Genomic DNA, 26,321 nt, shown 5'->3' on the forward strand with positions numbered 1-26,321 from the left:
GTCTGTTTCACTATTTGGTGGGAGTAGAGGTGTGGTAAAAGAAGGTGGATTGGCCAGGCATGGTGGCTTATGTCTGTAATCCCAGCACTTTGGGAAGCCAAGACAGGTGGATCACCTGAGGTCAGGAGTTCAAGACCAGACTGAACAACATGGAGAAACCTTGTCTTTACTGAAAAATAGAAAAGTAGCTGGATGTGGTGGCACATGCCTGTAATCCCAGCTACTTGGGAGGCTGAGATAGAAGAATCGCTTGAACCCAGGAGGTGGAGGTTGCAGTGAGCCAAGATCATGCTATTGCATTCCAGTCTGGGCAACAAGAGTGAAACTCTGTCTCAAAAAAAAAAAAAAGAAAAGAGAGAGAGAGAGAGAAGGAGGATCATGGTGACTAAAGTAGTTCTGAGATCCATAGTAACTGAGGAGAAGTTGGACAAAGTAATACCTAAAGCGGTATCAAAAAAAATATATATATATATAATTCAGGCTCAGTGGTGGGGGGAGGGGGAGTGATCTCTCTGAGCACTGCCTCTTCCTTTGTGAGCACAAAGAAATCAGAAACATAAATTTTCCACTTCCTTAGGCTCTAGGGCTTAAAGAGATGAGTAATATTTCTCAGCCTGCACTGAAGTCCCAAAGTGAGAAATTGAGGACGTGGTGGGAAGGAAATATGGTCTGAAATCAGAATTGAAACTGAAAAAGAACAAAGAACAAAAATGGATGACTCCTGACCCCAGGCTACAAGGAAATCTCTAAGGTCCATGCGGGTGCTATGAACCATTTTATCACGCAACTCTAAACCCCTTTTCCAAGCCAAGTTTTTCTTGCTCCCAGCTTTGCTTCCAGTTGAGACCTCCATTCCAGAAGAAAGAGAAACCTTATTTTCAAGTGAGAGCTTAGCATATAGCTTCCAGTTCCAGGAATAACCTCTGTGGCTCCAGTGGCTAGGGTCCTTATCATTCCACTCTGAGAAATGGTTCTATCCCTGAGGAAAAAGAAAATTCTTTATTGGCTCCCTTTGACCCGACAGCCAGCTTATCTGATCTGAGCCAGTATTTCTCAAAGCTCCCATGGAAAAAATCCTTAAGCAACAGAAAATAATGAATGCATATACCAAGGGACACAGTGGGTGTGGTAGGATGGGGTAGGGGGAGATAATAGGTAGATGGCTGTAAGCCAGCTGTAATTTCTTTGAAGCCTCAGGTTTAGTTTTAATTATTTGTGCAAATTTTATATTCTACTCTATAAAGGATGAATTTTAAAAATTATTGCAAGTAAAATTAATGCTCTAGAATACTAAATCACATTCATCTCATAGCTTCGTGTACCTCTTGGAACCTGCCACATACACCTAAAGAAACTAAGACTTCAGTTAAGACACTAGCTTAAGAAACTGGAGGCTGTGTATTCTACTCAGCTCCATGACTGTGGAGAGTTACAGTGTTCAAGCAACAAAAACTGGAAAACTGATGTCCAGTGAAAAGAAAAGATCTGCCTCAGAATAAATCCTCATTAATTATCAGGAGCTTCTGGAAGTAAGGAAAAAAAAAAAAAAAAAAAACCTTTCTCTCCTTTTGTCATGTGGAGGCAACCTACATCTGAGGTCTGTAAAGGGGAGGGGAGATCAGGTCAGCTTAGGAGACCAGAGATTCTCTTCTTGAATCCCCCATGCATTTATCTGAGTAAACAAACTAGTGATGACATCAGCCACTTCAAAAGCCCAGAGCATGGCCGGGCACAGTGGCTCATGCCTGTAATCCCAGCATTTTGGAAGGCTGAGGTGGGCAGATTGTTTGACCTCAGGAGTTCGAGACCAGCCTAGGCAACATGGTGAGACCCCATCTCTACTAAACATACAAAAAGATAGCTGGTGTGGGCACCTGTGGTCCCAGCTACTTGGGAGGCTGAAGTGGGAGGATCACTTGAGACTGTGGGGTGCGAAGGTTGCAGTGAGATCACACCACTGCACTCCAGCCTGCATGACAGAGCGAGGGAGCAATGCCGGAGCCACAGGAGAACTGTGTGAGAAACAATGTGCAAAATTGCATCAATGCCCAAACACCTGAGACCCTCAAGATACCATTACAGATCTGGCAGCATCTGCATCAGCCACCCACCTGAAAGCAAATTATTGCACCACTGGAAAGTACCAAGATGGGCTACCACTACTGCTGTTTCTGTTATTACACATTGCCTGTGGTCAAGTGGTCACTTGCTCTATAACAGAGAACATACTCAGCTGAGGTTCTAAGTTTATTTGTTTTATCATTTTTTGTCTGTTTGTTTGGAGATAGGGTCTTGCTGTTACCCAAGCTGGAGTGCAGTGGTGCAATCACAGCTCACTGTAACCTTGAACTCCTGGACTCAAGTGACTCTCCAGCCTCAACCACTCAAGTAGCTAGGACTACAGGCATACACCACCATGCCCAGCTAATTTTTAAGTTTTTGTAGAGATGGGGTCTTGCTATGTTGCCCAGGCTGGTCTGAAAATCCTAGCCTCAAGTGATCCTCTCACCTTGGACTCCCAAAGCACTAGAAATACAGGCATGAGCCACCATGCCCAACCTAGCTAGGGTTCTAAGTTTTGGAAGCAGGTAAAGTGGAAGAAGGTTCCAGAGGACAGTTGAACAAAAACATAAGAAAAACTGGAAATGCTATGTGCCCTGGTTTAAGCCCCAGCTATACCACTTCCTAGCTATATGACCTTAAACAGATAATTTCACCTCTGTAAGCCTCAGTTCCTCATCTGTAAGATGGAGATCCTCCTACTACAATAATAGATGTTATTCTATAAAATGAAAGATAAAAAGGTTTACTGTCCTTATTGCAGAATATTAAAGTCCTAAGTACTTTACTGAGCCAGAAGAACTTCCTGATTTCGTAGCTCCCTCATCTGAACCCTCAGGGCAAAGCCACCTACTTTAGTCCTTAATAAGAACCACTAATATTAGAATGCTTGGTATGTGCCAGGCATTTTACTTATTTGAGGATTAAATCACAAAATCTCTGAGATTAGAGTGATTATCATTTTACTAAGGAAAGTTAAGTACTGAGAGGCTAAATGAGCCATCCAAGGTCACACAGCGAAGTAACAGGACAGAATTCGAACTCAGGGCTGGTTCTAAATCCTATGCTTTATATACTACCTCACGGAACCTGAGCCTCAAGGGCGTTTATTTCATTCTTTGTGGGTAGAGAGTTGCATGTGACTTTCTATGCCTTTATAGGTAAGGAACTCAAAGTTCCTGAAGAACAGAGATGGTGTTTGACAGTGTAGACCTTCAGTCAATATTGAATGAATCAGTAAATAGATGAATGTATCGATGCTGTGAGATTTCACCTCTGTCTTTGAGCACTGCCTTTTAGTGGCACCTAGGTAATCCAAGATCAAAAGCTTTAGAAGTTGAAGCAAGTGACAGTATCACTATAGCAAAACATGTTCTCTCTCCCCTCTAGCTATAAGCACACTCACAAGAAGAGAGGTAAATGAGAGAAACTACGAGCCCTACTTCCCTTTCCCACCAGGCTCTAGACCTCCTCAAGCTATGGCATCCCATTGTTGCCTATTATTTATTGCTGGTGCCAAGGAGTACTTCCTCTTTGGTTGGCTTCCTCTCTGGTCATCGGCCAGATGACCGCTGCGTTCCAGGATGGCCGTAGAGCTTTTGCCAATTCCTGCCAAGGAGTCTAGCTCCTTCCTCTCAGGCCCCGGCTCCACCAGAAGGGCCTCCTTGAATGATGGGTCCCAAAGGTCAGAGAGAACGGACTTCCTCCCTTATGCCTCATCAAGTTAGAGAGAGAAGAGCTCACATCCCCCAACTGCCTATGAACACATACCTCTACTGATTCCTGACCTGACCTGCCTTGGCCTCAAGAGGGCCAAATGCTCAATTCCTTGAGTTCAAATCTTTTTCCCTGTATTTTTTCACCTGTGGGGTTCACCTCTGTCCCTCTGACTTACAGAATGTGACTGCCCCTCTCCTTCTTATGGCAGTCCTTCAGAGGTCTGAAGACAGAAAGCGTATCTTCCTTGAGTCTTCTCTAAGTTAAATACTCTCAATCACCCCAAACAGAGTAGTGCAGTGCAGGAAAAGTATAGTTTTGTGATCAGAGTTGTATTCAAAATTCATATCACAACTTACCAACTACATGACCTAGGGTATGTTCTTTCACCTCGCCAAGGCAGGATCACTGTGAGGATTAAAGTGCCTAGCCAGGGATAGTCCATAGTATGTGTTGAATAAATAATACTTCTCAAGATAACAATGATGGGAAGTCATGGACTTCTTGGTTTCCAAGTCTCTCAAAGGCTTTGTTTAGGAAGCAGTAGCATTCAGAACTAGCATACCAATCTGGTCAGGGTTCCCCACTACCTGGGCTTCCCTCAAATCCACACCCACAGCACACAAACCAAACCAACACTAACAAAAACTACCAGGCACTGAGGTTCTTTGAAGTTAATAAACCTCTTTGTTCAAGAATTTTTCTGCCCCCCACAGGCTCCAAATCATGCCTTCCTCACCCTCCACAGCCATCCCCCTGCAATGCACATACACAAAGCCCCCAGTGTTGAGGGTAGGGGATGGCATCATCTGGTTTGGGAGGGGGAATTAGTAGAATCCGGGCTCTTGGAAGGAGTATAGGTAAATGTCAAAGGAGCCTCTGGCTCCCAGCTGGTCTGTAAAATCTGCACTGACTAACCTCCTCCCTCTCTAATAGCTGCTACCCAGAATGATAGCAAAACATCTATCTAAAACAAAGGGCCCAAAAGCCTATGTATTCTATGGACACCTCCTCCCTTTTGTCTTAGAGATAGTAAGAAGCCTGTCAAGGAAGAGATGATCCCTTGCCAGCTAGCCCTACCTCCTCACATATGCCAGCAGCTGATCATACTCAGGTGACGCATTTGCGTCCTTTTTACAGAAAAGGATTGTCTGAAATCCCAATACTAGTAACAGAAATGGGAGAGACAGAGAGATTGAATGCACAAATAAATGCCAGAAAAATTTTTTGAGAGATAACCAGATTTGAGAAACAAGTTAGGCACTGTACAGATGAGAAACTGAGGCCCAAAGAAGGGAAATGTTTGTATCACAGGGAGTTAGTGACAGAGCCAGCCCTAGAGCCCAAAATTCATGGCTATCTATCCAGGCCCTTTTGACTTCACTAGGCTGTCCCTTAAAAGTTCTCCAATATAACCTCCTTGCAAAGGGAGAATGAAAAGCGCAATTATAATTTGAATGCATTTAGTCATTCCAGACTAGCACCATAATCACTTGTGAGCTATGTGAATGTAAGCACATCACTTGAATTGTTGTAAACCTATATTTAAATATTCCCAAGACTAATTTGTATTTTCACAAATTAAGTATCAATGATTACACTTTGCCATTCAAAGTAAAACAAACACAAAACAAACTCCAGAGAAGTAAATTCCACCTAAATCTAAAGTTAGATATTTTGAGGATCATTAAGCCCATCTCCCAACTTTCCCAATTCTAGATTATCTTTCTTCACCTTTTTTTTTTTTTTTTTGTAGAGACAGAGTCTTGCTCTGTCACCTAGGCTGGAGTACAGTGGCATGATCATAGCTCACTGTAACCTTGAACTCCTGGGCTTGAGCAACCCTCCTGGCACAATCTCCTGAGTAGCTGGGACTATAGGTGTGCACCACCATGCCAGGCTAATTTTTAAATTTTTTGTAGAGACAGGGTCTCACTATATTACCCAGGCTGGTCTTGAACCCCTGGGCTCAAGCAATTCTCCCATCTCAGTGTTAGGATTACAGACAGGAGCCACCACATCATGTCAACTCCAGTTCAATTAATAATACAAGAAGCACAATGGTATTAGAAAGGGAACTATCATTTATTACTTCTCTACTATATGCTGGATGCTTTCTTCCAGCTAACACTTTCTTCCCTATTTATGTTTTCTTATCTTTCTCACCGATTTCTAATTTATCTTTTTGGATTAGACATCCTTATATGCCACTATAATCAGTTTTTTGAGTAACGGGTAAGATACAAAACATAATACACTCACAAAAATCCTGTGAGGTAAGTATTAGATTTTTTTTTTTTTTTTTTTTTTTTTTTGCGGGCGGCAGTTGGGGGGATGAGGATACCAACCCAATAATTTTCCCAGGGTCTAACTAGGAAAATGAGGATTTTGCATCCTCATCTGTAAAATGTGCCAGTACTAATTCATGCACTCACAGAGCTTTGTTATAGTCAAATGCTTATCATAATATTTAGCATATACTGAGTCCTAGATAAATGTTAACTCTCATCTGTATTAGACACAGACAGTAATTTTCCCACTCTATGTAAGAAGAACTCAGAAGGCGTACCCAAGCTGTTCTCAAATTTCTAGCCCTTTCCTACCCCTGTCTCCATTCTACTCTTGTCTTTTCTCTCACCAGTCAGGAGTATTCACAGGAATAGAATTAGCTTATTTGAACACAACTTCCTTCTTTCTTTCTTCCTCTCCCCAACCCTGGGGAAGTTCTCATATGGTAGAAAGACACAGAGAGCAAGGAAGAAAGGGAAGCAAGAGGGCCTGGAGAATCCATCAGGGTGATATGCAGCCTAACATCCCAGACAATAACTCAGACCTCTACCTCATCGGAGGCTGGTGGAGAAATGGGATAATGGCCTGTCTGGTGAGGTCCCAGCCTCTGGAAATGGGAGCCTCATTTTTGCTCCTAGAAGTCTGGCCACAGATGACACATTCCCTTGAATGTTAAAAATGTCTGTAGCTCCCATCTGTTTATTATAGTATACAGTACATCCTTCTTGACAATAATGATTCACAACAAAGGGACATCCCTTGGGTTGGAGATGGGAATGACCACTTCACTATGGCGAGTAAGCAATTATCTTCATGGCATGCCTGCAGGAGATGAAGCAGCCTCCTACTGCATCTATCACCTCCCATGCTGTCCTAAGTCCCAACATTCTTTTGAGAGAAATGTACATAGAGCTTACTACTTCAAAGAGAGTAAGTTAGTTTCCTCCTACTAGGAAGCAAAAACATGAGACAGAGGCAGTGTGGTGCAGTGGGCAAGAATATGGGGTGCAAATTCCAGTCAAATATCATTTGGGTGCAATTAATTTATTTAATTTCTGAGTCTCATCATTAAAATGGAGAAGACATCACTTACATGTTTCAGAGTTGAAAGGAAGGCTCCATATGCTAAGATTTGTAAAGCATCTGGCATAGAATATACAACCTTTTCTTTTCTCCCTTATTCAGGACTAAAGATAAAATTAATCAGGACCATAGGGTGCAGGTTGCCAAAGTTAAACTTTGCCTCCTTTTATATTAAGGCTGGAATCAGCCTTCATTTTGACCTATCTTGGAGTGAACAGGAAGAGAGATTCTTTGACAAGAGGCAAAAGGCATGGATTGTTGGCATTGTGGTGGAAGCTATTGGGAGAAGGAGAGGAGGCTAAGGAATCTCCACTTTACCTGGTCAAATAGCTGCTTCCCGGTGGTGTTGGGCTGGATGGCAAACTCCAGCTCTGCATCCATGGTGGTCACACGCACACTGATCTAGGATGAGATCAAAGGAAGCAGGTTAGTCATCTGGCTCTGTGTTCAACAGAGCCTGAGATAAGTGTCTTTGCTCAACCACAAAGGAGAGAGCAAGGATGCTAAGAGCCTGAGCAACTTGGATATTGACAGGGATGAAGGGAGAATATTGACCCAAAGACAACCCCTGCTCCCAAGCAGCTTACTTAAGACAAACAACAGTCACAGAGCAATACTTACCAAAGAACAGACAAGAATGTAGGCTGGGTGCAGTGCCTCATGCCTGTAATCCCAGCACTTCGGGAGGCTGAGGTGGGTAGATTGCTCGAGGCCAGGAGTTTAAGACCAGCCTGGGCAACATGGCAAAACCCCATCTCTACTAAAAATACAAAAATTAGCCAGGCATGGTGGTGCACACCTGTAGTTAAAGCTACTTGGGAGGCTGGGGTATGAGAATTGCTGGAACCCAGAAGGTAGAGGTTGCAGTGAGCCGAGATCACACCACTGCACTCCAACCTGAGCAACAGAGTAAGACTTTGTCTAAAAAAATTTTTTAAAAAAGAATACAAATCATCCTACAACTAAGAGCAGGCAAATGATAACTGTACTTCTTCCAGGAAGGCCTTTCCATCTATACTAGCCAGCTTCAGCTCACAGGGTTCTCTTCTCACCTCTGATCTACCTAGATTATCCACAGCACTGGTAAACACTTGCAGAGGCAAATTAATAGCAGGATAAAGAGCACTGGGTTCCACATGATAATCTTAAGGGCAGAAAAAGCTTTCAGTAATATCCAACACCCCTTCATGTTAAAAGTTCTCAATAAACTAGGTATTGAAGGAACATACCTCAAAATAATAATAGCCATCTGACAAACCCACAACCAACATCATACTGAATGGGCCAAAGCTGGAAGCATTCCCTTTTAAAACCGACACAAGACAAGAATGCCCTCTCTCACCCACTCATATTCAACATAGTATTAGAAGTCCTGGCCACAGCAATCAGACCAGAGAAAGAAATAGAGGGCATCCAAGCAAGAGGAGAGGAAGTCAAACTATCCTTATTTGCAGACGGCATGATCCTATATCTAGAAACTCCAACAGTCTCAGCCAAAAAGCTCCTTTTTTTTTTTTTTTTTGAGACGGAGTCTTGCTCTGTCTCCCGGGCTGGAGTGCAGTGGCCGGATCTCAGCTCACTGCAAGCTCCGCCTCCCGTTCACGCCATTCTCCTGCCTCAGCCTCCCGAGTAGCTGGGACTACAGGCGCCCGCCACCTCGCCCGGCTAGTTTTTTGTATTTTTAGTAGAGACGGGGTTTCACCGGGTTAGCCAGGATGGTCTTGATCTCCTGACCTCGTGATCCGCCCGTCTCGGCCTCCCAAAGTGCTGGGATTACAGGCTTGAGCCACCGCGCCCGGCCCCAAAAAGCTCCTTGATCTGATAAACAACTTCGGCAAAGTCTCAGTATACAAAAATCAACATACAAAAGTCACTAGCATTCATATACACCAATAACAGTCAAGCCAAGAGCCAAATCAGGAAGGCAATCCCATTCAGAACTGCCACAAAGGAATAAATGCCTAGGAATACAGCTAACTAGGGAAGTGAAAGATCTCTACAAGGAGAACTACAAACCACTGCTCAAAGAAATCAGAGATGACACAACCAAATGGAGAAACAGTCCATGCACATGAATAGGAAGAATCAATATCATTAAAATGGTGATACTGTCCAAAGCAATTTATAGAATAGTCTCAATGCCATTCCTATCAAACTACCAATGACATTCTTCACAGAACTAGGAAAAACTATTTTAAAATTCATATGGAAACAAAAAAAAAGCAGCCTGAATAACCATGGCAATCCTAAGCAAAAAGAACAAAGCTGGAGGCATCATGCTACCCAACTTCAAATGATACTAGAGGGCTACGGTAACCAAAACAGCATTGTGCTGGTACAAAAACAGACAGAGACCAATGGAGCAGAATAGCCCAGAAATAAGGCCACGCACCTACAACCATCTGATATTTGACAAAGTCCACAAAAACAAGCAATGGAAAAAAGACTCCCAATTCAATAAACGGTGCTGGGATAACTGGTTAGCCACATGCAGAAGACTGAAACTGGACCCCATCCTTATGCCACATTTAAAAATCAACTCTAGATGTATTAAAGACTTAAATGTAAAAGTAATGTAAAACTCAAAAATTAAAAAAATCCTGAAAGAAAACCTAGGCAATACCATTCTGGACATAGGAATAGACAAAGATTTCATAACGAAGATGCCAAAAGCAATTGAAGCAAAAGCAAAAATTGACAAATGGGATCTAACTAAACTAAAGAGCTTCTGCACAGCAAAAGAAACCACCAGCAGAGTAAATAGGCAACTTATGGAACCAGATAAAATATTTGCAAACTATGCAACTTACAAAGGTCTAATATCCAGCATCTATAGGGAACTTTAACAAATATACAAGAAAAAAAACAAACACCCCATTAAAATGTGGGCAAAGGATATGAAGAGACACTTTTCAAAAGAAGACATACATGTGGCCAAGCAGCATATATAACAAACTAACATCATTAGAGAAATGCAAATCAAAACCACAATGAGATACCATCTCACACAAGTCAGAATGGCTATTATTAAAAAAAAAAATAAAAAAACAGGTGCTGGTGAGATTGCAAAGAAAAGGGAACCCTTACACACTGTTGGTGGGAGTGTAAATTAGTTCAACCATGGTAGAAAACAGTGTGGCAATTTCTCAAAGACCTGAAAACAAAACTACCATTCAACCCAGCAATCTCATTACTGGGTATATACCCAAAGGAATATAAATCATTCTATCATAAAGATGCATGCATGCACATGTGCATTGAAGCACTATTCACAATAGCAATGACATGGAATCAACCTAAATGCCAATCAATGGTGGACTGGATAAAGGAAATGTATGATACCATGCAGTCATAAAAAACAACAAGATCATGTCCTTTGCAGGAACATGAATGGAGTGGAGGTCATTATCCTTAGCAAACTAATGCAGGAACAGAAAATCAAATGCCAGCCTGGGCGTGGTGGCTCACACCTGTAATCCCAGCACTTTAGGAGGCCAAGGTGGACACATTCCTTGAGGCCAGGAGTTCTAGACCAGCCTGGACAATATAGCAAAACCCCTTCTCTACTAAAAATACAAAAATTAGCCAGGCAAGGTGGTGCACACCTGTAATCCCAGCTACCTTGGTGGTTGAGGCATGAGAATCGCTTTAACCCGAGAGGCAGAGGTTACAGAATACCACATGTTCTCACTTATAAGTGGGAGTTAAATGATGAGAACACATGGACACACAGAAGGTGGAGGGTGGGAGAAGGGAGATGATCAGGAAAAAATATTAATAACTAATGGGTACTAGGCTTAATACCTGGGTGATAAAATGATCTGTACAATGAATCCCCATGACACGAGTTTACCTATATAACAAACCTGCACATGTACCCCTGAACTTAAAATAAAAATTAAAAACAAAGAAGAACACTGGATTCCAAGCCTAGCATGTAACTGGTCAAATCTGCAACCTTAGATAACTCCTGTCCTTTTCCTGGGCCTTAGTTTCCCTCACCTGTGCAAAGGCAGGAATGAGATGGAGGGCAGCCAATTAAACAAGATAAATGGTCCAAAGACCATTTCAGTGCTGATGTCTGTGGTTCTATATACTGCCTTGCATTGTTAATGCTTCCTATATTTATGTCTCATTGGCTTTCTTAGGCTCAAGACAGGAAGGGGGCCTCAGTAGAGGTGAGTATGGGCAGCATAGAGGTGCTACCAAAGCCAAGTCAGTAGGGAGACAAAGGTCCAGAAACAGGCCCAGACCAAAATAAGAGACAGCCACACATATATGACTTCACGGTCACTAGAAAAAGTATTCACCACCTTTACAAATAGATCCCCAAACCTAGGTCAATGATAGCTGAAATTTCATAATTAGAGATTTATTCCTTTGGCTGAAAACTCAGTAGTAATGGTAGCAGTAGTAATAGTAACAGGCAGCAGCTTTCCTGTATCAAGACTTGCTACTCACCAGGCACTTCATAGGTACTACCCCATTTAATATCAATAATCACCCTGTGAAGTAGAGTATTACCTCCACATTGGAGATAAAGAAATAGGTATTTGTCTAAAGTCACATTGCTATTAAGCAGGGGAGACAGGGTTTGAATCTAGGTCTAAATCCAAACCTCACAATGTAAACCAATATGCTAAATTCCTCTTACAGAGTGCAAAAGTCTACCATTAAAAGAAATAAAAGATTGATTTTTAGTTGTTAGACATTTTGCTTAAATAATGTATATAGTACAGTCACGAGATGACTTGTTATATGGTCATACAAAACCTTTATGAAGACAATTTCATGCTCAGGGAAGACACTTTTGTATTGAGGGAAAGCACTAGATATAGTATTGCCAAAGATGCAAATTTCCATGGAGTGAGTAAGACATTAAGCCTTATCAGTCTTTGAACCCCTAGGACTTTCTTGGACACACGGGTCAGGAGCAGGGAAGAGGGGGCCAGGCAGCCATTTTGTCAGATAAACAATTACTATGAGGATCAGGCCCAGAAAACAACTTTGTAAATAAATCTCACTAGGGAGCCAAGGAGGAAATCTATTTTAGGATTGACAATGAGACAGGAAAGGCCCTGAAGGCAGGAACAAGTAAGGCAAGTACCCCAGTGGGAGTAAGGCAAGGTTAGCCACTTTGATTTGGTACTACCCTAGGCTTCCTGCCAAATCAGTGACCCCTATAGAATGGGCCCTCATAAAGTAGGATGGGGCCATTGGACTGGAATTTGAAGGGCACCATGCTATATCCAGCCGCAAATCACCCTTGAGCTGGGTCAGGGGTGACCTCAAAACACCAACGACTGAAGGGACAGGAGAGAATAGAAAGGGGGCAGTGGGCTTTTAGAACAATAGGCTTCATTCTCACCTCAATGTTTACGTCTTACTTAGAATTACCTTTCCAGTACTCAAGATTCAATGGGTACTCACACGCGATGTTGGCTAAATGAATGGGTACTAAACAAGGGGATATTGGAGATAAATACAGCATAATATACACACACCGAGATGGGGATATTTGACATCTTGACTTTTTCGTGCCATGAATCATTCTTGCCTGTCTAGTGAAGCCTATGGACCCCTTCTCAGAATATTTGTAAATGCATGAAATAAAGTAGATGCAATAAAACAAAATTATATTGAAATAGTTGAAATGTAAATCAAAATCTAATAATATGTGCTTATTACCACATTAAGTAATTACCTAGCACTAGGTCTTATTAGTTAGTTATTGCTACTGTAATTTCAAACATGTATTGAGCATAAATAATATTTTGACAAATATACAATAACTAATTGTGATATAAAAATATGTACGTTAGGGGCCAGGTGTGGTGTCTCACGCCTGTAACCCCAGGACTTTGGGAGGCCAAGACAGGTGAATTACTTGAGGTCAGGAGTTCGAAACCAGCGTGGCCAACATGGTGAAACCCCATCTCTACTAAAAATACAAAAATTAGGCCAGGCACGGTGCCTCACACCTATAATCCAAGCACTTTGGGAGGCCAAGGCAGGTGGATCACCTGATGTCTGGAGTTCAAGACCAGCTGACAAACATGGTGAAACCCCACCTCTACTAAAAATACAAAAAATTAGCTGGGCATAGTAGGGCATGACTATAATCCCAGCTACTTGGGAGGCTGAGGTAGGAGAATCGCTTGAACCTGGGAGGCGGAGGTTGCAGTGAACTGAGATCACGCCATTGCACTCCAGCCTAGGCAAAAAGAGCAAAACTCCATCTCAAAAAATAATAATAATACAAAAATTAGCCGGGCATGGTGGTGCACGCCTGTAGTCCCAGCTACTCCGGAAGCTCAGGCAGGAAAATCGCTTGAACCCAGGAGGCAGAGGCTGCAGTAAGCCAAGATCACATCACTGCACTCCAGCCTGGGTGACAGAGCAAGACTTCATCTAAAAAAAAAAAGAAGTATATTAGATAGTTTCTATATAAACTTCTATTATTAAGCAAACTAAAAAAAAAAGGGTAGAATCCAGGAAAACACTCCACAACCTAAGAGTTGGTAACAAGGTCACGGGTACTGCTATTACTGCTGCCTTTATTTTATTTTTATTTTTATTTTTATTTGCCTACATTCATAATTGAACAAATGGCTAAATTACAAAGGAGAGGTTGGTAAAAAAAAAAAAACAAATAAGTTATTTTCCTCCATCCAAGTTCATATATCCTTCCCACTTCAAATTCTATCCATGGACCCCATAGAGGTCTGAAGACTCCAGGTTAAGGAGCTTCCTATAAATTCATTTCAATTCCTCCAATATTAATGGAACACAATGTTTAAGAAACTATGGTTGGAACAGAGCAGTAGAACCAGTCCCTGATCTCAAGGTACTTACTGAAAAACACAAAAACTAAAATGTACAAGGGAGACCCTGAGAAGTGCCATAATAGAAGAACAGAGGAAACCTTTCATGGAAATTAGGAACCACAGTTCAGAGTGGTGTTTGCACTGATTCCAAAGAATAAGTTGGATTGTGGAAAAGAAAGACTGTGTGGGTAGGGATAAGAGCACTCAAATGTCCCAGATAGAGAAAACAACATGTATGATGGCCCAGAGGGAGGCAAGGATGCAGATGGCCCCTTTAGAAGTCAGTATGTACACCTACTCCAGGGTGAATGAGGCCTGCAAAGTGAAGAGAGGGCAGAGTCTAGGAAGGTAGGTGGAGGGCATTGAAGGCTATGCTAGAAGGCTGGGCCTTAATCCTGTTGGCAGTGGCCAGCCAGTCTAGAAGTTCCAGGCAGGGTGGGGCACAATCAGAGCTGGGCTTTTTGGAAGAAAACACCCAGGAAGGAAATTAAGGAAAGGGGAAGGGGTGGGATTCCGGGGACATATTCCAAAACCCACAAGTTCCCTTTAATTCACAATATTGGAAATAATTTTCAAAGGAAGCAAGCCAGTGTCTCGTACAGATGTCAATTGTAGATCATGCCAATCCAGCATCTTCAGGGCACCAATCAAGGGTGGAGCCCAGTGCTGGCCCAAAGTATGTAATCAAATATTCATTAAACAAATATTTCTCAAATAAATCAGTTGGTAAGGAAGGGCCCATCCTGAATGATGAATAAGCATGTCAGAGAGGCTAGGGTTGCCCATGCTTCCTCCCTCCTAGTGGATCACCCTAGTACAAGGGCTCTACCAAAATCTGAAAGTGTGAGCTGAAACCCAACCAGAACCTATTTTTTCTCTGAATCCCTACTCAGGGTTTCTGCCATTCCACTGTGGCTTCTTCCCCAGGGACAACAGCCTGAGGTTTCCTGAACTTCATTGTGGAGATAAATAATTTTAGGTTTTTAAAAAATTGGAAAGAAAAACAAACACAAAAGAATTCCCATTCCTGTCTCCACTTAACTCAGAAGCAAATGAGAGTCCTGTTAGCAGGAATGTAAACCAGTACAACCACTATGGACAACAGTATGGAGGTTTCTCAGAAAACTAAAAATAGGACTACCATATGATCCAGCAATCCCACAACTAGGCATTTATCCAAAGGAAAAAACAATCAGTATATTGAAGAGATATCTGCATCCTCGTGTTTACTGCATCACCACATCACAATAGCCAAGATATGGAATCAACCCAAGTGTGCAAAACCAGATGAATGGATAAAGAAAATGTGGCAAATTAGCTGGGCGTGGTGGCATATGCTTGTAATCCCAGCTACTCAGCAGGCTGAGGCAGGAGAATCACTTGAGCCTGGGAGGCGGAGGTTGCAGTGAGCCGAGATTGTGCCACTGCACTCCAGCCTGGCCAAAAGAGTAAGACTCTGTCTCAAAAAAAAAAAAAAAGAAAGAAAGAAAGAAAAGAAAAGAAAATGTGGCATATATACATAATGGAATACTATTCAGCCATAAAAAATGAAATCCTGGCCAAGCACAGTGGCTCATGCCTGTAATCCCAGTACTTTGGGTGGCCGAGATGGGTGGATCACCTGAAGTCAGGAGTTCAAGACCAGCCTAGCCAACACAGTGAAACCCCGTCTCTACTAAAAATACAAAAAGTAGCCAGGTGTGATGGCGTGTGCCTATAATCCCAGCTATTCAGGAGGCTGAGGCAGGAGAATTGCTTGAACCTGAGAGGCAGAAGTTGCAGTGAGCCAAGATCATGCCACTGCACTCCAGCCTGGGCAACAGAGCAAGACTCCATCTCAAAATAAATAAATAAATAAATAAAATCCTGTCATTTGCAGCAACAGGGATAGGCCTGAAGGACATTACGTTAAGTGAAATAAGCCAGGCACAGAAAGTTAAACACCCGGCCGAGCATGGTGTCTCATACCTGTAATCCCCGCACTTTGAGAGGCCAAGGCGGGTGGATCACCTGAGGTCAGGAGTTCAAGACCAGCCTGGCCAACATGGCAAAACCCCACCTCTACTTTTGTAGTTACTTTTGTAACTACAAATTACTTTCGTAATTTTGTAAAAATACAAAAATTAGCTGGGCATGGTGGCACACACCTATAATCCCAGCTACTCAGGAGGCTGAGGCAGGAGAATCGCTTAAATCTGGGAGGCAGAGGTTGCAGTGAGCCAAGATCACACCACTGCACTCCAGCCTGGGTGACAGAGTGAGACCCTGTCTCAAAAAAAGAAATGATAAATGTTTGAGATGATGGCATGCTAATTACCCTGATCTGATCACTATATATTGTATATATCGAAACACTGCTATGTACCCCATAAATATGTACAATTTATGTATGCATTTATTATTATGTATCAGGTTAAAAAAATCAAAATTAGGCTGGGTACGGCAGCTCGCACCTGTAAATCCCAACACTTTGGGAGACCAAGGTGGGAGGACAGCTTGAAGCCAGGAGCTAGAGATCAGCCTGGGCAATATAGCAAGACCATCTCTATTTAAAAAAAAAAAAAAAAGGTTAAAAAATAATAAAAATTTTAAAATTTAAATTAAAAAAAAGTTAAAAAATAATAAAAATTTTAAAATTTAAATTAAAAAAAATTGTTAAGTCATGAGGACAAGGGCATGGGTCTATGCTCTCCTGTTTTCTGTGTACGTGTCAGAGGTAGCAAGGAGTAAGGGTAGTAACAGCTGGGGCCTGAAGGTGATCGATAGAAGTCCTGATCAAAAAAGGTCCCTTTGTTCTCTCTTAGATTCATCTGGGATCCAAGAGTGCAAGATGGGCTGCACACCCAGACCCACTGCCACAGAGGGCCCACTGGATGCTCACCCTTAGTGGGCACCCACGGTCTTCTTTTTGGGCCTAGATGCTGCTCTCTCCCCAAAGAGAAGACAGTGGTCTTGTTTGGGAGGAAAGAACCTAAAACTGAAGTTTCCAAAGTTGGCAGAAAATTCCCAGTCAGCCCTTCAGTTTGACAGGAATAAAGGAGCTGACCTGGGTGGGGTAGCATTTCAAGATGTAGTCCCCAGTAGAGAACTGTTTATAAGGCTAGATCCCTGACTAAGCCAGGCCCTGAGGATCTAGGCACAGCATGAGGTCAAAGACTGTGTCTCAGGAGAACATTAAGGGTTGAAGGAACAATAACAAAATGTCTGCATGTGTGTTTGGGGAAGGGGGAGTGTCATCCTCTCACATGCCCTGGCCCTCCCACCCGTTGCCCAAGAACAATAAGCCCACTGTTATTTACTGAGCAATTCAACATAGACACTTCCCACACCAAGCACTTCGCTAAGCACAAACAAATTCATCTCGGTGGTCCACTGTCCAAAGCCTTCAACAAACTGAGATCTCTCTCATGTCCCCAGTTAGCTGGGCTGAGACACAGAAGTAACCAGGCCAGATATTACCTCTGTCTTGGCACCAGCAGCTGAGGTACTTTGGTCTCCGGGCCTGCCAGTTTCAAATAAGCAACTCTCTCTTTGCCTATTGTCAGGAGCACCCAGGTGAGCAGTAGCCCAGCTACAGCAAAAGGGATTGTCAATGGTTTCCCCTCACCTACCCCATGTCACTGAACTATAAGATGGCTCTTTCCTGGAGAGAAGTTTGGAAGAGTCAGAGAGAAAAGCAGAGAATAAGTCAAATAATTACAAGTAACTTGCCTGGAGCATGGACCTCCGAGCCGAGGGGATGAACATTACCATCCCCAATTCACAGATGAGAAAACTGAAGTGCATAGAGGCAGGTGACAGAAGGTTGGAAATGAACACTTACTGAATGCCAACAATGTGTCGGCCTCATCACACACAGTCTCACTTAACATCACTGAGGTCACATTTATTAAGCCAACAAGTAGTGGAGGCGGGTCTTCTGGACATTCCTGGAGCTCCTTCCACAACTCCACCCACCTCTCCTGTCATGTTGTCTTCAGACACTGCCTTGGCAACTATTTTGGCTAAGACTCAAACATTCTGGCATAGGAAGCCTGGGCACATCTGGGAAGCACTGCTTGGGAAGGTCCCCTTGTCTCACTGGGGCAGAGCTTGTGAGTCAGCCCGGTTGGGTCTGAGCTCCATGACCTCATTTCCCATCTGCCACCTCCCCCATGGGCCACCCCCGCTGGGCTTTCAGTGGGGCTGCTGGTGTAGAAAAGAAGGCAAGTATAAGTGGGGCAGGGAAGCCAGAGGAAGGATGAGCCCTACTAACGCAATCCCAGAGTTCTAGTATCTTCCCTGGCCAGAGAATAGTCATCACAGCGTCACTCACACTGCCTTCATCAGGTCAGAGGCTAAACTCCATTGTTTAGGCTCCAGTTCCCACCATTTCCTGCTACTAAGAGTGGGGACAAGGCAGGGCAGGGCAGGTCCTGGTCTGTTTTGCCTCTCTGGATGACAGCACTGTCTCAAGCAGCTATTTTCCATAAGGGGGAAAACAAGGTTTGCTTTGAAATCTTTAGCCTAGGGGCTATTCTGCTCCTCCTCCTCCTCCTCCTTCACTGACTTACTCACTTCCCAGCAAGCCAGCCTCTTCCCTGTTGACTTGGAAGTGGTAACTGGTACAGTTATCTGCTAGGACCTCTTCCAGACTCTCAATACGGCCCATAAGACCTGCCTGGCGTTAACCTTTTGTATGCCCATGCCTTTTCCCAGTAGCTTCTAGAAAGGAGAACAATACCCAACCTCACTCACAGCTTAATGGGTTAGCAGTAGTTCTTCAACCACTCCAACAGCTCCAGAGGGCATGGGAGGCAAGGGTCCCCTTTCATTTGTTTTGACCCAGCCCTGTCATCCAAAGCTCCTCAAGAAGCACTTCAACTGGAAGACAAGGGCATACTGGATATGGTAATTGGAGACTCCTCCAATTACCATATGTGTGATGGTTAGCAATGGAAATATAACCACCTCGTCCCTGTGGGAGCAGAGCTCAGGTCAAAGGTGAAAACTGAAGGAAAAAAAATCAGAGACAGTGATGTCACTTTAGCAAGTTAGTTTCTTTGTTAATCCAGGCTTAATTGCATGGCCTTTTGTTCAACCTCAGGCCCAGGTAGAGCCCTCTTGTTTTTCTCTCCACACGTGAAAGTCAGGAAGAAAACCATCTCCTTAGTGTCTGAACCTAACTTCAGTTCCTACTTTCAAAATCACCTTAGCCAAACCATACCCCCAGGGCAAATACTCTCCAGCCCCAACTCATCTCTCCTTCTTAGGCACATGGGTTGTCCCACCAGCTCCTTAGCATGGCCATTCCTCTTTTTACATTTTCTCATTATTTCAACCCATGCATCCTAGAATCTCATATGGCTTCTCCCTTCTGAACTTCAACTTGTCCTCTAAGAAAATAAACAGTCCAGAATGCCAGATTGTCAGACCTGAAAAAGACCTCAGAGATCACTCGATTATAACCTTGCAACATACAGTTGGGGAAACTGAAGTCCAAAGAAATGGAGGCATTGGCCCAGAGCCACACAGCTGCTAGGCAGTGTGGGAGGAGGAGTTAAAAACCTGGCTTTTGAGGCTGGGCACGGTGGCTAACGCTTGTAATCCCAGCACTTTGGGAGGCCCAGGTGGGTAGATCACCTGAGGTCAGGAGTTCGAGACCAGTCTGACCAATACGGTGAAATCCTGTCTCTACTAAAAATACAAAAAATTAGCCAGGCATGGTGGCGTGTGCCTGTAGTCCCAGCTACTAGGGAGGCTGAGACAGGAGAATTGCTTGAACCCGGGAGGCGGAGATTGCAGTGAACCGAGATTGTGCCACTGCACTCCAGCCTGGGTGACGGCGCAAGACTCCGTCTCAACAACAACAACAAAAACAAACAAACAAACAAAAAAACAAAAAAAACCTGGCTTTTGATCCACTAGCCTATTTAGTAAGCCATAGTGCCAGCCTGGCATTTAGAAAACAGTAGATACTTCAAGCATACTATTATTGATCTAAAAAAACTATGTGGAGGAGGCTGGATCAATTCGTTTCTGTGAAAAACTCCAAGCTGGCACTGCTTGGAAGTTTAGCTTTCAACAGAGGGCAGGCCTAACTTTCAGGCTGTGAGACAATCACCACCACCCATTCTAGGGAGACTAAATGTTTTATAACACCATGGAAGGAAAACTCAGACAGCCTTGTTTCTAGAACTGTTTCCTTTGGAAAAACTTAAACAGCAACTGGTTGGGAAGGCCCCCAGTAACAGGCATAACCAAGACTCCAGCTGGGGATTGAGGAGGGCACAGAGCAGAGAAAGAGGAAGGGAATTTGAGTAATGGGTTCATATCCAGGCAGCCAAGAACAACAGATTCGTTCAGCTCCCATAAAACTTCAAAACTGCTGCAATAAAAGGAGTGCAGGTCCATCATTAATAAAGTAAGTCTCCAAATGGGCAAAGCCCCTATCCGGGGCCACACCTAGCGGGGCTTCACTCTTTAGCGTCAGTTTCCTGCTTGACCCAGCTTCTTGCCAGCAAGTTTCACAGGAAGTATTTGTAGACTGGAAACTGACCATTTTTGGCTGCCTGAATATGCCAGCTCTGCCCCGGGTGCCAGAAGAGGGCTCTATTCCCTCTGCTTAGGAACAGACTCCAGCAACCTCCAGCATCATACTTCTGAAGCACACTGGAGCTGATCCAAACCCAAACTTGGGTTCCATCTATTGCTCATGGGAATGTTAAAACTGCTGAAGCCAGGATTAGTCAAATATGCAGTTGCAGGGGGATGCTTCTGGCCCTAATCAAAAAGCTGTGTTTCGAGCTGAGTGTGGTGGCTCATGCCTGTAATCCCAGCACTTTGGGAGGGTGAGGTGAGCAGACCGCTTGAGCCCAGTTGAAGACCAGCCTGGGCAAAATGGCGAAATTCTGTCTCTACAAAAACTATAAAAATTAGCTGGGCATGGTGGCGCACGCCTGTAGTCCCAGCTACTAATACTCAGGAGGCTGAGGCATGAGAATTGCTTGCTTGAAAACAGGAGGCAGAGGTTGTAGTGAGCCCAAATCTCGCCACTGCCCTCTATCCTGTGCAACAGAGAGAGATCCTGTCAAAAAAAAAAAGCAAAGCAAAGCAAATCAAAGCTCTAGTTTCAACACCAGGGGTACGCTAAGGTTGGCTTCCTACCTACCTTGCTGGTAAGCTAAGAACCAAACCTAGTATCTGTAGAACCCACAAAACTGGAGCCCTTGTTCTGGAAATAATGGTATCAGCATTTTGAGCTTTGGAGCCTTTTTGACCTTCCTCTTTCTAAAATTCAGTTTCCTAATCTATAAAACGGGTCTAATAATATCGACCTCACTACAGGGCTATTGGGAGATTTAAGTTAAAATAATAGACATGTTTGACACTGGAGGAAGAAAATAATTTAATAGTAATAAAAACATAAAATAATAATAATAACAGACATGAAAGTACTTGACACATCATAAGTAGAATGTGATGATTACTAACCCCTTCCCTCTTAGCCATATTATGACGAATATCCTACCTGTCAGGAATAATTTAAAACAAAAACCTGTTCCACTACAGAGGGCTAGGGGCTGCCCAAGAAGACCTCTAAAGAGCCCTTCTAGCATAAAGGACTCTCACTTTCAGGGAAAACTAAAAGGTGATTACACTTCTAGTTGGCAAGACAATGTGAAACCATGCACAACAGTTAAATACACACATATTCCAGCATTATTTTAAATATTTTATCTCTTGAGAGGGATGGGGATTTCCTCCCCAAGAAGCAGAATCCTATGGCGAGGCAGAGCACAACACGGCACTTATGCTACCTTATTATTTTCAAAGGCTGCCTGATCTTCCCTCCTTATTCTGGATTCTGCCTTGCCATTTTCTCCAGTTATGTCCCAGTAACACACACAAGTCTGCAACCCTCAACACAACCCACTGGCACCTCCAAACTCCCTCAGATGGTATCCAGATCACAAACTGGGTTTGCAAACTAGCTTATCAGAATCACCTGAGGTCAATTTTTAAAATATAGATTTCCCAACCTTGTCCACAGAGATTCTGATTTACTAGGTCAGAAGTAGGGACCATGCATCAGAAGTTAAGCAACTCAGGTAATTCCAAGACCCAGCCAGATTTGGGAGCCTGTGGCATAGATTATTCCCCCCGAGCCAACCAGCTTCTCATGGAATGGTGTTTTATGGGGTTTTTTGTTTTTGTTTTTCTGTTTTGTTTTAGACAGAGTCTCGCTCTGTTGCCCAGGCTGGAGTGCAATGGCGTGATCTTGGCTCACTGCAACGTCCATCTCCCAGGTTCAAGCAATTCCCCTGCCCCAGCCTCCTAAGTAGCTGGGATTACAGGCACCCGCCACTATGTCTGGCTAAGTTTTGTATTTTTAGTAGAGAAGGGGTTTCACCATGTTGTCCAGGCTGGTCTTGAACTCCTGGCCTTAAGTGATCCGCCTGCCTTTGCCTCTCAAAGTGCTGGAATTACAGGCATGAGCCACCACGCCTGGCCCGGGATGGTGTTAATAGGACTAGAGGGATGTCTGATAGAAGGGAAACACAACAAGTAAAGAACAACTGAAAGACCGGGTGTGGTGGATCACGCCTGTAATCCCAGCACTTTGGGAAGCCAAGGCGGGCGGATCACTTGAGGCCAGGAGTTCAAGACCAGCCTGGCCAACATGGTGAAACTCCGTCTCCACTAAAAGTACAAAAATTAGCTGGGTGTAGCAGCGCATTCCTGTAGTCCTAGCTACTTGGGAGGCTGAGGCAGGAGAATCGCTTGAACCCAGGAGGCGGAGGTTGCAGTGAGCCGAGATCACATCACTGTCCTGCAGCATGAGCGACAGAGCAAGACTCTGTCAAAAAAAAAAAAAAAAAGCCAACTATAGAGACATCTGGGCTGCTGGACCTGGTAAATGGCTCTCCAGGATTGAATACAGTCCACATCCACAAAAGATAAAGGATGCAAGGATGTGGTCAGTTCTGCTATTGCCCTCAAATCCCTCTGCACCTTGGCCTCCCTATTTGTAAAGTAGTACAGGGATTATCCCTGCTCCTCCCTACCTAGAATCATCACTACACACCACCACATACACCACTGTGCACTAAAGTAATGTCTCTGTAGTAAGAGCAACATAGCTTTGTGTTCTGAAAACCTGATCTCAAGATCCAGGTCTACCAATAATAAGCCATGAACTCTTAAATTTCAACTTGTTACATGGGCATAATGATGCCACCATGGCAGGAGTGTTGTGCAGTGCTTAATGAGGTATATCCCAAACTTAGCTTACTATAAGAATTTGGCACTGGTCAAAAAGTCCAGACTTCTAGACACCACCCTAAGCTTACTGAATTGGACTCTCCAGAGGAGACGCTGGGGAATTAGCATTTTTAACAAATGCCTCAGGTGATTCTTTCCATCTGAAAAGTTCAAAGAAACAACATATGGCCCTCATGCTGTTGAAATGAGAGAACAGGACCAGGCGTCTGGTCATCCAAAATGCTTTCTGGCCCAGAGATCCCCATGACAGGGACCTTGAGGTTAGCATCCAGCAAATATGGTCAGATGGCAAGAAGAGGAGGAGACTTTGAAATCACAATCAGAATGCTAAGTGCACCACACCCTCAGGCCATTGTCCAGGATCTTCAACCATCCTCCCATCTAGCTAAGAATCAAACAGTGGGAGAAAACAGACAGTTCAGATACTTCAGCAGTCAAAACATGATGCTATAATTAGGGCCCCACTCAAAGCCCTCTTGAGTTCTCTGCCTCTTAAACACTCCACATTCACTCTTTCTGGAAGAACTTTCAGGCAAGGAGCAGACCTTAAATGAAGCTCTTCCTTTCCTTGATGTTCTTGGAACTTGAGGAAAAGAAGAAGCATGGTTGAGAGGATGCTGCATTTGCATACAGATGTGAGTAGGTTGGAGGGTGAGGGTAGGAGTCTAAAATAGGTGTGACTAGCAATGGTGCACTAGAACCAGCTTGCAGTAGAGCTGATCATGCACATCTCTTCCCAACTCCTCCACCAAGGACTGCATATTGGTAGCCTGAAATCAGCCATGGTGGGAGTATTTATACCATGGGAATTGGCAAACGGTAAAAATCATGGATTTGCCAAAGAGTTGATTGTGAAACATTTACCAGCACACTGGACAAGAGATACATGCAAGTTAAGCATTATTAAACCCATTTTATGAATGAGGAAACTGAGTCTCAAAGAAAGGAACCAACTGCTATTTTCTAGCTGCATGACCTTGACCAAGAGCCAAGTCTGTCTGGCTAGCTACAAATCCCTGGCTCTCCTTACCAGTACCCCAGGGTAGCAGGACATCCTCACTATCAGGCAAAAGGTGGCTGACCCAAAGGGCTCCCCATCAGCTAAAGGTCAAACAAGGGCACTTAATTGTGCCCAGTGCACCACCAAGGAAATCTGAGGATAAAGAGTTCAGAACTGAGACATGAAGCCAACAAGAGACAGTCTCATCCTCACCAGAGGAGACAGGCTGGAGTGAGGCAGGGAGTGGGCTAGAAAGCCCCAGTAGAAACCACACGACATTCTTAAGGTCTCTTCACAAATACCTGATAGAAACCCTGGGCTGTAGAGGTAGTCTGCGGAACATTACAAGTCCCTAGACCTCTTAAAGCCTCAGTTTTCCTACAGGTAAAATGGGAGTAATAATGCCCACCTCATCGGAATGTTGCAAGGATAACATTTTATCCTTTACAAATAGAAAAGCACCTGGCTTGGTACCTGGCATGTAGTAGATGTTTCATAAATTTTAGTTTCTTTCTCTTGTAATCCCATTATCCAACCCAGATTCTTCCAGGGCCTCTGGCTCACTTGTATACAACAATAATCCTAGCACCATGTGTGCAGTGCTCTACAATTTAAAAGATACTTGCCCATATGCATTTTCTCACTGAATTAAACCCTGTAAGAAAAAGACAGGACCAAGACAAGTACCATTCTAAAGAAGGGAGAAATGGAGGTTCAGTGAGGTAAAGAACAACATGCTCAAGTGTGAAAGAAATAGAACTAGAACCCTGATCTCCCTAACTACTAGTATTCTGTTCTTTACCTTTCCAAGTTTCTCTTATTTAAGGCTACACAAAGGTCCTTGCAAAGGCTTGTCTATTACCATTTGTTTCATCCAAGAAACTGAGCAGCCTCTGGACTTCAGGTCTGTCTTAGGATGCTACAAAAGAGGCTGTCTTTGGGACAGGAGAAGAGCATTGGTAACACAGGGTGGGAACAGTCCTTGTGGTAGAAGGAGTCACATCATTAGCTCAGAGCAACCAGCAACGAATGGTGGTTCGGTTCAGAGATTGGGTCTGAATCCAATCCCAGTAAACTTGGGATACTCACTTCCTACTGTAGGTCTGAGTGTTCCCAACTATAATGTCTGGGTTTTACTCAGTGGTTTTGACTTTATTACATTTTTAACAGCTTCCTGCCTCCTCAATCTCCCAAACTGAAAATCACACAAAACTTCAAAATACGAAGTATGTAAAAGTAGAGCTGTTCTGGTTGAAGGGAGGCTGTAGCTCACCAGGTAGCCCAGCCAAACAGTTTGTAACGCACTGGATTAACAGCTTGCGGGGAGGGAGAGAGCTCTAGGTCTGACCTTTTAGAATTCTACTCATCCCTGGCTTTGCCACTGATTCCTTATAGCACTTATATGACTTTCTGGGCTTCAGTTTCCCCATCTGTAATGTGAAGTGGTTGGACTAATTGGCCTCTAAAGGACCTTTCAGCATTGTGATTTCAGGAAAAAAGTGTTCAGCTATTCCCACAGTAGAAAACTGTGGAGAGAGACCAGCATGAGCAAAGGTCAATCTCCACTCTGAAGAAAGCCCTTCAGCCTCTGGTGACTCTGAACTGAACTCTTCAGGCAATTCCTCAAGCACTGGGTGGGTGGGCAGATAGGCAGGAAGGCCGGCGCCCCACCCTCTTTTGCACAGGAAGCTAGCTACATCCTCTTTTCCCCACCCCAGGCAGCACATCACCAAAGGTCCCCAGCAGAAGCAGCGGGGGGCAGGGAGAAGAGAAGGATGGGGCCTGAAAGGAAGCTGAACATGCAAATCACCTCAGCTAAGGAGCCATTTGTGGGGAGGGAAACAACTGGGGCCCTGAGAAAGAGCAGCAAAGCTGCCCATTATCTACTGGCGCCCAGCTCCCCAACAAAGCTTAGCCAAAGTGACCTGAAGCCACAGGCTGTCATAAAGAATCACAAGGCATGGGTTGGTACAGTGAGCAGCCTGGACCCACTCACTCTGCCTCACTGAGTTTCTGCAGGCCAAAGAGCTGGGGCTCTTACACAAGGTGTTTCTCAGGTACAGTCTTTCTTAGGGTAAGAA

At 43.8% G+C, this 26,321-nt stretch overlaps 1 protein-coding gene across 3 annotated transcripts in view; it reads right to left on the reverse strand.

Annotated features, from left to right (window-relative positions):
- MSN (moesin) overlaps window positions 1-26,321 on the reverse strand; it is a 150,283-nt gene that overhangs the window by 18,007 nt on the left and 105,955 nt on the right. For 2 of the 3 annotated variants that reach the window (XM_011961997.1, XM_011961998.1), the window contains exon 2: window positions 7,468-7,551. In XM_011961997.1, coding sequence (XP_011817387.1) covers window positions 7,468-7,551 — 84 coding nt within the window. Of the gene's footprint in view, window positions 1-7,467; window positions 7,552-26,321 lie in introns of those variants that run through there. The other variant, XM_011961999.1, reaches the window with a different exon arrangement.

Source organism: Colobus angolensis, unplaced genomic scaffold, assembly GCF_000951035.1.
Source record: "Colobus angolensis palliatus isolate OR3802 unplaced genomic scaffold, Cang.pa_1.0 Scaffold576, whole genome shotgun sequence".
Classification (NCBI taxonomy): domain Eukaryota; kingdom Metazoa; phylum Chordata; class Mammalia; order Primates; family Cercopithecidae; genus Colobus; species Colobus angolensis.